This window comes from Anser anser (assembly GCF_964211835.1).
Source record: "Anser anser genome assembly, chromosome: 3".
NCBI lineage: Eukaryota > Metazoa > Chordata > Aves > Anseriformes > Anatidae > Anser > Anser anser.
In genome coordinates, this window is record NC_139722.1 from 31,748,033 (window position 1) to 31,761,910 (window position 13,878).

At 38.2% G+C, this 13,878-nt stretch overlaps 1 protein-coding gene across 2 annotated transcripts in view; it reads left to right on the forward strand.

Moving 5' to 3' along the window:
• SMAP1 (small ArfGAP 1) overlaps positions 1–13,878 on the forward strand; it is a 91,388-nt gene that overhangs the window by 76,182 nt on the left and 1,328 nt on the right. For both annotated transcript variants that reach the window (XM_083832493.1, XM_083832494.1), the window contains 3 exons: positions 1,144–1,271; positions 10,727–10,895; positions 11,504–11,832. In XM_083832493.1, coding sequence (XP_083688619.1) covers positions 1,144–1,271; positions 10,727–10,895; positions 11,504–11,832 — 626 coding nt within the window. The remainder of the gene's footprint in view (positions 1–1,143; positions 1,272–10,726; positions 10,896–11,503; positions 11,833–13,878) is intronic.

A 13,878-nucleotide genomic window follows, 5' to 3' on the forward strand; every position in this document is an offset into this window, starting at 1 on the left:
AGCTAAAAATCTTGTCAGCTCCTCTGTGATAGCCTAGAAACCACTTGAGTGAGGAAACTGATGAAGTGTCTGGTGATGCCTTCAGGCTTCTTCCAACTTGTCAGCATCCTGGGCTACTGGGAGCAGTAGTCTCCAGCTGCTGGCACTGTTTTAAATTCGCATGTGACTGAACAAAATAATGAAAAATGAGAATATTCTACATGCAAGGTGACAGATCTTACTATATTCAGCCAGTTATCCGTGTTTCTGAAAAAAAAAAAAAAAAAAAAAAGTAGAGGAGCAAAAGGAGATCTTATTTCTAACTAATAAACTTACTCTTTTATTCTATTATGTCTTTAATAAAATAACATACCAATTCCTCTATGATTGTTTTCCAGATGGGAAAGAATGCTGGAGTTATTTAAGAGATGGACTTGTAGTATTTTAAATAAGTGTTGGAAGCCTCTTATGATTTGCTTTTAATTAAACACTGCATTTCAACAATGCTCTTCACTAATCAAACCACTTCTGTGCCTTTATTAGAGTTCTAGAAATTTTAATATACTAAAACCTCACATCTCCCATCTACCTTATGTATTTCTCTGTGGTAGCAAGGCATATGTTTTGTGTGTTATCACTAGATTGCTAATGCTGATATTCCAATGACAGACCTCTGCTCTGGAAATAGATCTTTTCAGTATGGTCGATAATTTTCATGGTTGTAGGATATTGGAAAACAACGTCTTACAGTGTAGTAAGAGGAGCGAGTGACTGTTTTTTTCTTAAATAAATATTAACTGTTTTTGAAGGTTCTTGATGTTTTTAAGTTTAAAAATGGTGATCTGTATTCTGTGTTTTAAATTTGTAATATATTACTGAGAGTCTGTAAATGTTTCAGAAGTTTCTGATAGATATATTTGAAGTTAGCTACCTATGTGTAATTGTATGACTTCAAAAAAAATCCTTTAATTAGAATTCTACATAAATTTAAATTTGTTTTACAGAAACTTACTCTGAATAATGAGAACAGTCTTATCTTAGAAATTGAATACATATTTGATGGCAATGGGGAGAATGGGCAGCTTTAATTATTTTTTAATTATTTATTATCCATTAAAATATTAACAATTTTCACTTTAAATGCAATTCCATTGTCTTTTTAAGATGGTCCAGCTGAAGCATCTGTTACAAATGGAGGCACTGCTACTGCCGCAGCATTGAATGATGACCTGGATATCTTCGGTCCAATGATCTCTAATCCTTTACCAGCAGCTGCTGTATCTCCTGCTCAGGTAAAATTTACTTGGCTGTATGTATGCCTAAATTTGTGTGTTTGTGCACATAGTTTCCTTCCAGGAGTTGTTCTCATCTCATGGAGATTCAGAGAGAAGGAATGCATCTCTGTTTGCAGCTGGAGACTCTATAGCCATAATGACTACATTTTTCTCACCTCTTCGGGCTTCCCTGCTGCTTAAATATAGAATTAAGAGACGGTCTGGTCTTCCCTTCTGATTCCTCCTGGTCGTCCAACTGAATTGGTTTCTGCCTTCCCTCGGTGTGATGGTAGTCATGGTTTCCTCTAGTTCATATTCCGTCATCTTGTTCTTTTTTTTTTTTTTAAATAAGTATTGCTGAATATATTTTTTTATTTCACATCTGCAGGTTTTTGTAATTTAGGTCATACTTATTAAGGACTTCTTATTGCTTTTTAATATTGATATTTAGGAAATGCTACAGCAGATGCTTCTATCTTAAAGCTGCTGACAAATTGGGGTCTCAAGCATCATTCTCAAAAGCAAGAATGGATACCAAGAAAAACTAATAATTGCTTCCTGGACTGATCTGTCTTTTTTTCTCGTCTTGGAACTTGTGTGTCCCTTCTTCCTCAAGGAAGGGGTGGCATGAAACCCCTGCACCTGACCTCCTCCCTGTCATAGCACCGTGACAGCTCGGAAGAGACCCCATTGCCTTGCCTGCTGTAGCCGAGAAAGGCAGCTTTAGGATGCACAATGAAAGCACTTAATGCTACAGCTCCATCAACGTACCTTTCAGCCTCAAAGAACAAAGCGTTGGTGCTGAATGTGGCAGGTACAGATGAGAATGCGTACGTGCTGGCTTCCCTACCCGAAGTGGCTTCTGACAGGGAGGCTTTGCCCCATCTGTGGAGCCCTTTTAAGGTTATTTGGAGGCTTTCTGCCTCACTCAGCTGAAGCAGGAAGTTCTGTATGTATTCTTGGATTTATGCTTTGGGACCTATGATCTGTACTTATTTTTCCTTCTCCAGTACTTCTCATCATATATAAAATGTAAGGAATGGTGATGGAAAGTAGTTGTGATCGGACTGGCCTATCGTAATTTTGTTCCCAAATGTTCCCTTTATCACTGTGGTCACCTCAAAGCATTGAGGAGCAATTGCTGTTGTCACAAGATTTGATTGTAATTGTTATTCTTTATCTTTTACTCTACCCTCATCTACTTGTTGTTGAGGGCTGGCTTTCTGAAAAATGCTGGGTAGGGTTTTAGAGACCGAAATCACGCTTCTTTTTCAACATAAAAACTATAGATAAGGCAAGCTTCCCAGCATGCCTTCATCCAACTGTAAATGGTGAGAGATGAGTGGTTTGGATGTGTTAGCTAAGGCTGCAAAGGAAATTGTTGGTATGGATTTTCTTGGCTCTTGTGGATGTCTGTGTTCAAAGTACCAGAAAGGACGGTATCTAAGTGCACGCTGTCTGCTATTCTACCGCCTTATGTCAAAATTGATCTAGATAAACCTACCTGTAGAGCTAGATGGAAAAGCAGGAGCCCATTTCCAGCTTCACTGAGCTGTTTAATGTATCCAATTTTGGTGTAGATTGGGTAAATTGAAATCTAGAATCATGCAGTTTCCACTCAACCCCGTAATAAACAGACCGGCAATAGTAGCACATGTAATAGGAAGGGCTGACTTGTGTTTTTCCTCTTTTCCTGCCTTTCTGATGCTGGAAATGATTTCCTCTATATGTAGTTATTGTCTGTGCAGGAGAAAAGATTTTGGGGGTACAATTAATGTTGCCTAATGAGTCTTTTCAGAGAGTTTTCAGAATTGCAGCCTTCCCTGGATTCCATTCCGTGAGCAAGTGACGAGATCCGCTGGTTAAACAAGTGATGTAGCTGCGGAATTCAGGAAGTCGAAAAGAAGGCCAAGTACTTAAGAGTGAGAAAAAGTTAAGTGAAGGGTGATTATCTGGATGGTGATGATTCCTGAAGCGTTAAATAATAGGGTGGCTGCTACAGCATATTGAATAATATGTATTAGCAGTTAAAGGAAAGAAAGTGCATTTCTGTGATAAAGATTGTTTTGATATTTATAGTTTATCTGTGATTGTGCTGGTTTGTATACCAAGTATAGCACTTATTAAATAGATTACAAAGTAGTAAAAAGGAAAATATTCTCAATATCTGGTAAGTATCAACTTGTTTGTATCCTCGGAAGCAAGGCTATATTTACTTGCAGTTAATAAACCAGTCCAGATTTTTAGTGATAATTTGCTTTTTTCTGAGTGCCATAATCAGGAGCAGCAAATAGAACTTTTATCAAATAAATGGCCCTTATGGCATCTTGCAAGATTTAATTCTTGGTTGTCTTCCATTTTTAATCAGTAGTCTGAAAGAAAATGTAATATAAACAGATAATTTCCCTAGATTAGGGACAGAGAAATAGTAGTAGCAGAGGATAGGTTTCTGGTGCTGATTAAATGGCTTTCTTGGTAAAGCGAATATTCCATTTTCCTTTAGGTATAAAAAGGCCTTGCAGGTCTTGCACGTTAGGATGGTGGTATCTAGTTTGGGCACTGATTCTGGAAAGGACTTGAGGGTGCCTCTCATTTGGCAGCGGTATGAGTATTTTGCAATATGGATAAAAGTTGGATGGGATTCAGGGAAGTGTCAGGAAAATACTGGAGGCTGGAAACTATGCTTTGTAATGAGATTTTAAGGATTCGCTCTGTTTAATGTACTGAAGCAAAGAGGTGGTGTGATTATGTTCTGTAACTATTTTGTATGAGACTGCAAATGGGAAGGTGAACACGGAGACAGTCCAGTAGCTGAGTAACCCTACTGTGCAGTTCCTACATTTGGAATTGGAAAATTTAGAGTAGAAATCCGTGGCCAATTTTTAAGTTGGGAAGCGTAGCACTTGTTTGAATATCTAATAATAGAACGAACCTTATTCAAAAACTGAAGGTAGAAGAAGGGATCAAAAGCAAAATATTGTGGCTTGCATTTTCACCTAGATTTGCCATGGTATTCTGCATAGGTTTTTCTGAGATACCACAGCAGGGTTTGTGGGCATCAAAAGAGAAGGGAATTTAACTCTGTCCCTCAGACCAATTTGCAGGAACAACATACACTTGTTCATTATTCATAGGATTGCTTTTCTGTTCCAATTTAACCTTTAAGATAGGACTTAGTATTCGATGAGTATTTTTATGGCACTGCAGAGTCCAGAAATGTACTGTTTGAATGTTTTATTATGAGAACGGAACAATGTGATGTCTGAAGAACTTAGGATTTGTTATGACAGTTGACATGGCCAAGACATGATTTTAAATGAAAACAAAAGCATTTATTTTTTTGTTCTCAACCATGACTTCACTATTCAGTGTTTTATTGACTTTTACTCTCCTTTCAGTTGTGTCTTTATTATAGTTTTCAAAAACACTTAAAATATTTCTTCCTACTTTTCTGTGTAGCTGGATATTAAAAAAAACAGTTGATTTTGTAGAGGACTGGTAATGCACAGTATGGGAATGAGTAACTTTTTTTTTTTTTCTAGAAATTTGCTGACAAGCAAATTCAAGGGGGATTAAGTTAGTTTAACCAGCTCCAACTGTAAAGCTAGATAAAAGGCATGTGCTATAAAATTACCAATTATGCAGTGTTCATGGACAGAAAAAGGTAAAAAAATGACATTTTGTATGGTTAGTGACACTTTCTAATGTGAAGTGAGCATAGCTGAATTATAATTATTAGTACAGAGTTTTTTGTTGCCAAACATTGGATGGGAATTGAACAGTGGTCTATTATTCTTAGTTGTAATTAAGCAATTTCCTAAATTGGTTTAGCCAGATTGTAATTTCAGACTTTGTTGGGTATATCCTCCAGCAAAAATGTGATCTTCAGTCTTTGCTGAAACTTGTAGCATGGGGGAGACAGGGAGAACTGCAGGTAGTAAGTTGAAAAGTATTAATTCACTGAAACACTTAACATGCATCTTTAATGGAGCAAAATACTAAAATCCACTGAAATTACACTTTGGATTTTTGTGTGCCTGTTTTGCATCATATGGGGGAGCTGAGAACAGTTTCAAGGGCTGCAAAAATACGTTTTTGTAGAGATGCTATATGTTCTTCATGAGTGTTTGAGGGCAAACTTTAATTTAAAGTAGTAATGTGGTTTAGATAACTACGTGTTCTCAAATACTCATTTTTCCCTGAGGCCAGATGTATGCACTTACTGTGGCTGCTATCGATCAGCCCACAAGCTTTAACTTTTTAACAAAAGTTATGGTAATGATAATGTGTCATAGTCCTCATTTTTTTCTGGAAAAAATGAGTTGGTCAGAAACTTGCTTTACAGTGAAAGTTCTTTGTGTGGGCCCTTACTGGAGAACTATTTAGTTGTTATACTATGAGCAGTTGGATTGTTTGTAGCTTCTGCTTGTGTTTATTTTATCCCTCTAGATTTTGAGGTAATCTGAAAGATAAGTTTATTCCTTGAATGTGGGGGACATGGAGTGACTCTTTATTGTGACTATGATTAATTAAGCTTATCAAATTGTATCTCTAATTGTAGGAAGTTGTCTTATTTCCTAATCACTAGGCTGCCTGTACTTGCCTGGTTTATCATCGTTGATACAGTCTGAGCGTCTGATGAGTCTGGTGATGACCGGCAGTGTTCAGTGGCAGGCTGCACTTAGGAGTCACACTGAAGCTTCTTACTCAGGCAGTCCCTGTATGTTTGCACCCGGTAGGCAGAGCTGAAGGCCTCTGTATTTATGTCTGTATCCACAAATGGAAGCTACTTGGGTAAAGCCTGTGTTTGGGAAGTCGGTCACTGGGAATTCTTCAGCACTGTGCTGCTCCTGGCCCTTCTTCAGCAAATTGTTTAGATGTGGTGTCAGTGATCAGATTACGGAACATAGATGTGGTCAAGTGATCTTTAAATTATTTCATTATTTGTTTTGGTGCCAATAGCTGTTTGTTTATCTCTTGAAGAAGCTTAAGAGGATTTCTGTAGTTTAGTATAAATTAACATTGGTTAGCACTGGTCCTAAGTTCCTTTTTTTATATGCATGTTCATGTTGTGGCAATTCAAATATTGCTGGAAGCATTGATGCACAAGATTTGAATCATTTTGAGGTCAAGGAATCATAGAAGCATTAAGGTTGGAAAAGACCTCCAAGATCATCTGGCCCAACCATCACCCTACTACCAATGTGCCTAAGCACCATGTCCAACCTTTCCTTGAACACCCCCAGGGACAGTGACTCCACCACCTCCCTGGGCAACCCCTTCCAATGCCTGACTGCTCTTTCTGAGAAGAAATGTCTCCTCATTTCCAACCTGAACCTCCCCTGGCACAACTTGAGGCCATTCCCTCTAGTCCTATCACTAGTTATCTGCGAGAAGAGGCCGACCCCCAGCTCCCCACACCTTCCTTTCAGGTGTTTGTAGAGAGCAATGAGGTCTCCCCTGAGCCTTCTCTTCTCCAGGCTAAACAATCCCAGTTCCCTCAACCGCTCCTCACAGGCCTTGTGCTCCAGGCCCTTCACCAGTTTTGTTGCCTTTCTCTGGACATGCTCCAGGGCCTCGATGTCCTTCTTGTAGTGAGGGGCCCAAAGCTGAACACAGAACTTGAGGTGCAGCCTCACCAGAGCAGAGTACAGGGAGACGATCTCCTCCCTGCTCCTGCTGGCTACACTATTCCTGATACAAGCCAGGATGCCGTTGGCCTTCTTGGCCACTTGGGCACACTGCTGGCTCATGTTCTCCCAAGTGTTTTATTTCTGTTCTTCGGTGTTGGCCTTTTTCAGTTTTAAACTCTTGAAACTTCTGATACAAGTCTCAATTGTTCTTGCGTTGAGTGGCAAGAATGTGCCCTCTTTTATTATATTCTTGATGAAAAAGATTGCTTCAAGCTATATACAGAAATTCCTTAGTTTACCTTTCTCCCGTTTTAACTACTCTTGTGCTTCTTTAGTTTTACGTTTAAAGAATGCAGTGCTTCAGAGAAGATCGTGAAGTCTGCAGTAGGGTGACATCTCTTCTTCCTGGGGAACTGGCAGAACAATGGATGCTTGTAATGTTGCAATCTTTGTGTTTTTAGTTGAATTACACTTTCTTCCTCAGCTGTGATACACAAACCAGAATTATTGACCCAGGTTCCCCTCTGTTTCCTGAAGACATGGTCCAGCTGAAGAGGCTTGACAGGGAATGAAGCGTAGAAGGTGCTTGTTCTTGGACCTCTCTCTGCATGCTAAAAATTTGTAGGCATTATGAAGTGTCTCCAGCCTATACTTTGCAGTATACTACTACTACTTTTTTAGTTTCTCTTCCATAACTTTACATTCTGAGCCATGATGAGTAAAAATGTACATCACTCAATGCAGAAGCAGTACCAGACTAATGAATTGTTGAAGAAGAGCTGGAATTTAGATATGATTGATGTTATTACAGTAACAGGATCTGCATCACTCTGTGCCTGGGGGAAGAGAAGAAACTCCTTATATAAGTCTGTATCTTGGTGTGCTGTTGAGAAGCTGTCCTATTAGTATGCATGCTGTACAGTTCAGAGTGGAGGTAACAGTGCTAAGAAGCTTACAGTCTAATGGAGAAATAATGTAGATGTGCAAAATTCTATGATCCTATGAAAATAGCCATGTGCAATTTGTGTAGCCAGATGGAAATGTAAAGTGATGGATTCAGCTACCAGATTTGTGGTCCTGACACATTTGGCTGATACTTTATGGTGAAAATTTCCTTTGCTTAAGTATTACCTTTACAGGTAATAAATAAGCTGTCCATAACTAAACCAACTTACATATGAACGTGACGCATATTTGTGATAACTGCTAGTAGTTTAGATAAATTCTGCTGTATCAAACAGCTCAGCAGTGTATTTCTTAACCACCTGACGAGTGTTTAGTTTTGATACAGTGACTGAGAGTACTGCACGTAGCCTGTCTTGAAGGCCTGATACTATATGTATTCAAGACATGCTTTTCTAGAGGTCTTGGAGAGCATGAGAATGTTAGGTATGTGAAAATGATCTCAATGTTTTTTTAACTTGAATGCCACCTGCTGTTTTCTTGCCATGTATTTTGTATTATCTTCCATCTATTTAGCTGTTGAACACTTAGGGCAGTGCTTGTTCAGTGCCTTTGGCTCCTCTTACAATCTTCCCCAAACAAACTGAAGGAACAGAGGTTCAATGAACATTCATTTCAAACGTAGTAGCTGATCAGTCCCCATGGTCTTTAGCTGTCTCTTCTCTTTTGTGCACACATGTATGATTTGCTTTATTTCACTAAAGCATCTACAGGTAGCAATATTTCATGTATCTGGAGACGATTTTAACCTGAGGTCATGCCAGATGAGAACAGTTTGTCTCTGATGCTGTTGTTTATTTAAAGCCAAACTAATGCACATGAAAACAAACAAAAACCAGAAAAAACACAGATACTACTGTTCTCCCTCCCAGAAAAAAGCAAACCTTTTCCTTACTGCAGTATGAGTGGCAGAGAAGAAGATGCCTCTGTTAACTCACCTCTGCTATTTAAATGTCTTTCTCCAATACGCTGAGCATGGCTGCTGTACAGAGGCTATCTCATGCAATAAGAGGAGAACGTGTAATAATTCGGTAATGAGACTTCCTGCGTGGATGCATGGGAAACAGATACAACCATTTAGGGTGGACTTCTACATGAATACATTTTTTAAATTAACCTCTGGTATTTTCAAAGAAGGTCATGCCAGCCTGATGAATAATCCTCTCAGATTGAGCGGACTTCCTACTGCCCATTACAAAACTCTGAATTTTGCTTTGCAGTCAGAATTTGTTGTCAGTAATAAGCAGGAGGCACTAGCTTTATTAATATGTGCTGAAGGAAGTTGATAATTTAAGTATATGTTGGCCAGAGAGATGATTTCACAGGAGTTAAACTATTCCTGGTCTTTTTTTTGGTCTGCTTTCCCCTGCTCTTCGTAGGGTGGCTCCGTAGGGTCTCAGTTTGACTTCGGCCCAAACTGACTATTGTGTAAATGCAGGGTTTTCAGTTGCCAAAGAGTTCCCATTTCTTACTCTCTGCCCTTTCTACAGTAATCTTGGAGATTCTGCCCATCAACCATCTGAATCCACATTCTTTATCCTGACAGTTTCTGACCAATTTAGTTGGTATCACTTTTTTATTTTTATTTTTATTTTCCCTCTAATTTATAACACTGCCTTATCCTATAGCTTTTTAGCACTGAAGCAGTCAGATACGCTTTTTGAAGCTGTGTACTCAATACTTGTATTGCAGTGTTTGTAGAAATCCAGTGTCAATATGTGTAGGGGAGTTTTCAGGGCCTGCCAGCAAAACCTGGAAAGCATCAAGGTTGTGGCTCCAAGGGGGAATACAGGTGTCTTACAGCAACTGCTTCTTTTGGGGTGGCTTCTTGTACCACAGGCATTGCTGTGGGATGACAGTGAAGAAAGAGATGGACCTGACGGCAGATCCAGTCCATTCAATGTGGTAGTGCAAGTAGGTTTTTTGTGTTTTGTACAAAAGGGTTGAAAATTGCATAGGCTCTGGTATCAGGCAGATGTATGCTAACCGGTTGGCATTGTTTGGCTGGACCATAACTTAAATATGTGCTGTAATCCTGGCTTTCTTGCAGTGTGCTTACAGTTGATTTGTACTGAAAGTTCCCACTGGTAACAGAATGAGTTGTTTTAAGAAATTTAATGGGAATGCAGCGTATTGCCTAGTTATCTAAGCAAACTCCGGTATGGAAGTGTGTGCATGTTAACAGCAAAATAACATAACTGACAGACACGTGGAGGTAATTTGTTTATAAAACACTTGGTGCAAGAGCAATGAAAAGCCTGACAGCCTGTGTGTGTTTTAGGTTTTCAGTCCTGGGCTACAGTAAGCTTCAGATAATTATGCTTTCTCAATAACTCAAATGTGCTTAAAGAACTAAAAGCTAATTACGTTGTATTTTAGAAGTCGTATTACTTTATCAACTGAAATTTTATTTCTGCCTTTTCTCCAAAAAATATTATCCTCTTAGCTGAGGTATATTCTAAAACACTGAACATTTTGTTAGCTCCTCTCTAATTTATTCTATGAGAGGATTAATGAGATGTGAATTGTAATCTCCTTATTGATTTCCTAATTATTTTTCATAATCTAGCTAGAGCTCATGATTTATGCTGCTCGCTGATAAAAAATAATAATAATGTAGGAGCACCAAGAATGAATAACCTGTACTTGTAATCCCTGGTGTTGGTCTGGGTTTTAGTCTTGTTTCATAACCTGTCTGGTTGGTGTTCTTGCCATATCGCATGTACTGCTGTCTTGCTTTTCAAAGCTTCATTTAATTTAATCTCTATAAATGAACTGGTTTTCATGTTGTTAGGGGATGAGGGTGTGCGGTAAATATTTAATGTAACAACTTCTGCTGGTTTCCTTCAGTAGTCTGTCTTGACCTTTATTTCCCAGAGCGCTTCCACTAAACCAACAGCTGCCACCTTGTCTGCAGCATCCGGGGATCTCGATCTGTTCACTGAGCAAACAACAAAATCAGAGGAGTCGGCAAAGAAGCAACTCTCCAAAGACTCCATCTTATCACTGTATGGCACAGGAACCATGCAGCAGCAGAATGCTCCAGGTAAATAATTTTGTGACTGTTTCTAATGCAATCCTATTTTAAGCTTTACCTGGAATGCAATAATCTCCTACAAGTGTATGACTAAGGTGGGGTACTCTGCTACTTCTCTTCAAATGAGGAATTTTCTTTTTACAATTTATAAGTAATGGGAAAATTATTGAAACATGAATATTGAAGCTACAGAACAAAATACTGTGTGATTTTAATGTATTTATAGCTGTTGAAAGTACCAAGTATGCATTTGACTGAAAGATTCGTGAATTCAGCTTCTGCCATCTAATTCTGCCAGGATGAGTACAGAGCTGTCATGTTTTGATTTTAGCTATATTTGTGTGAAACCAAAGACTTGTAGTACAGCAATTGAAAGATTCTCACTGATCACAGCGATTTGCCAAACTCTTTTGGGTGGTTAACCTTATGGTGGTGAGGCCCTTTCCTTTGACAGATTTTAAGCAACTTCCTACTTTTACAGAAAGTAAATTAACAGCACTGACATACAACTGGACAAAGTTATCCTTTAAAATTACTTTGATGCATTTCAAACCTGGGGGCATGTGGGTTGAAAATCACAAAACGCTTTCTCTGAAATATTCCCTTCTCTGTTACAGGTATGTTCATGGGCTCATCCTCTATGCCATTTACCACACAACCATCAACTCATTTTCAAGGTTTTCCAGCCATGGGAGTTCCTGTGCCTGCAGCAACCGGAATGATGGGAAGCATGATGGGACAATCGGTGCCAGTCATGGGACAGAGCACGGGTGTGATGGTAGGAATGGGAATGCCCAATGGATTTACTGGTACTGCACAAACTGGTGTGATGGGACTTCCTCAGAATGTCGTTGGACCTCAAGGTGGAATGGTGGGACAAATGGTTACTCCACAAAATAAGTATGGATTGCAACAAAACCAACAAGCTCAATGGAACCTCACTCAGGTAAATACTTCCTGTTCCCAGATAAGGACGTTTTTAAAAAAGATGCTGCTTTTCTGACACAAACTGTTGAGCTGTAGGAAGGCAGCTGCAGTGGAGCCAAGTTACAAACTGCTGGACTATGAGTTGCTCAGACACACGAGGAAAAAGAATCAGCGAGGAAATAAATTAAAGATAACTAATACATAAGCACAGAATAAATTTTGCCAAGGGAGACCAAACTCAGTTTTCTGCTGCTGTAGCTAGTCTCAGCCCATTGTCTGAATTAGGTTAAATAAAAAAAATAATAACCTACTAGCTTCACTGTAATCACGCCATACTGAAGTGTAAACACAGCAGTATAACTAAAAGCAGAATTTAATTGCTCGAGGATAGCTATTAACAATACTTTCATTTACAGACTTCAAGATAAATTGCAGTGGAATGTGCAGTGCTTTGCACTGTGATATTCTACTGTACATAATTTGCTTAGATTCTTGTTACTTATCTGTAGCATTTCCATGCTATTTTTTATTTCTTAAACATGTTTAAAGGGTTCTGTAAGTGTCAGTATATGCTTAGTACTATATTTATACATGATCCAATGAAACATCTTAAAATCATGTAACTAACAGCTTATTTTTTTTAAAAAATAAATGATTCCCTAAGAGATCAATATGGATGATAGCAACTATTTTTTTTCATAATATGTTTTTAATGAGAAGAACAATGCAATATTTACATGCTGCTTACTCTAGTGATTCATGAAGTGAACTTTAATGACTTGTGAGATTTAATTATATTAAGTCCTGCAGTGTGAACAGTTATGAAGGTAAGCAGTATTTCTTAAAGAAATGAAATAGGCCTTATTTGAAAATACAGGCTGTCATTCTGCTTTGAAATTTAACTTTTTAAAACGTAAGTATTCCAGAATGTCAAATGAAAAATGAAAAAACTCTGTGGTCTTACTGTTAACAATCTTTGTTAAGATACCTAACTTTAAAGAAGCCCTATATCAGCTTTGACATAAAAATCATGCTTCTTATCAAATATATATTAAAAGTTGGCTCATAGGACAAGCTCCTACCCATTACTTGCACACCAGGTAATTCTACCAGTATGCTCATATTCAGCAATTTGTAGGGGATCTGTGCTTCAGTTGAAAGGGGGAGAGATTGCTTTACTTACCAGAATAGCCTGCTTTGTATAGTCTACTTCTAAAGAATTCTGCTCAAGAAGAGATTAACAGTTAGGTGAGACGTTTTCATCAGCATTTTTTAATTTCCATGTTCAGTGATTGGTCAGTCATTTTTGCGGATAAAAGTATGAAAGCACACAGTACTGAATTTTACGCTGAAATATTAGCTTGCAGTTCATTTAACAACTTTTTTCACCAGTTTTTCACAATTTCCTTTTGTACCCTGGTGTTGTGTGGTCTTCTTTAGATGAATTCTGAAATTCTACCTAATGCAGTCTCTTACTCAAATCTGATGCTGCTTAGCCAACATCCCTGTTCATTGATTCTGATTATTAATTGCTGTCTTGCTCTCGAACACTTAAGAGGGGACATCTTTACTCTGTCTATACAGTTAAGGTTTTAGCTTGTCAGTAAGTGTCTTTGAGAAGGTAAGGGGTAGTTACTTAACGGTTTTTATATTGGACACTGAAAATTACACCAAATAGATAATATTTTTAGAAAGTAGAAGTATTTTTTGCACCATCTTTAAGATGAATGTGCTCGATTTTGAACTGTTTCCCACCTTTAACTAGTTACCTTCCTTAATTTCAGGTGAACTATTTCACTTGTTTTAAAGTAGTTACGGTATCTTGAGTTGCTTCTTTAGCAAAAATGCTTAGATTTAGACAACGCTCAAGTTAATAAATCTGTATCTTTTTTGGCCAACTAAATGGACAATTTTTATAGAAAACAGTGTAGTCAAGATTTTGAGGTCTCCAAAGATATACTGCTGAAACAAAAAACATGCGGAGTTGCAAAGGTAGACAAGGCTATGCTACCTGCTTTGGTGTTTCTTTACTGTGGTTGCCAACATTTTGTTGGTTAGCTTTGAA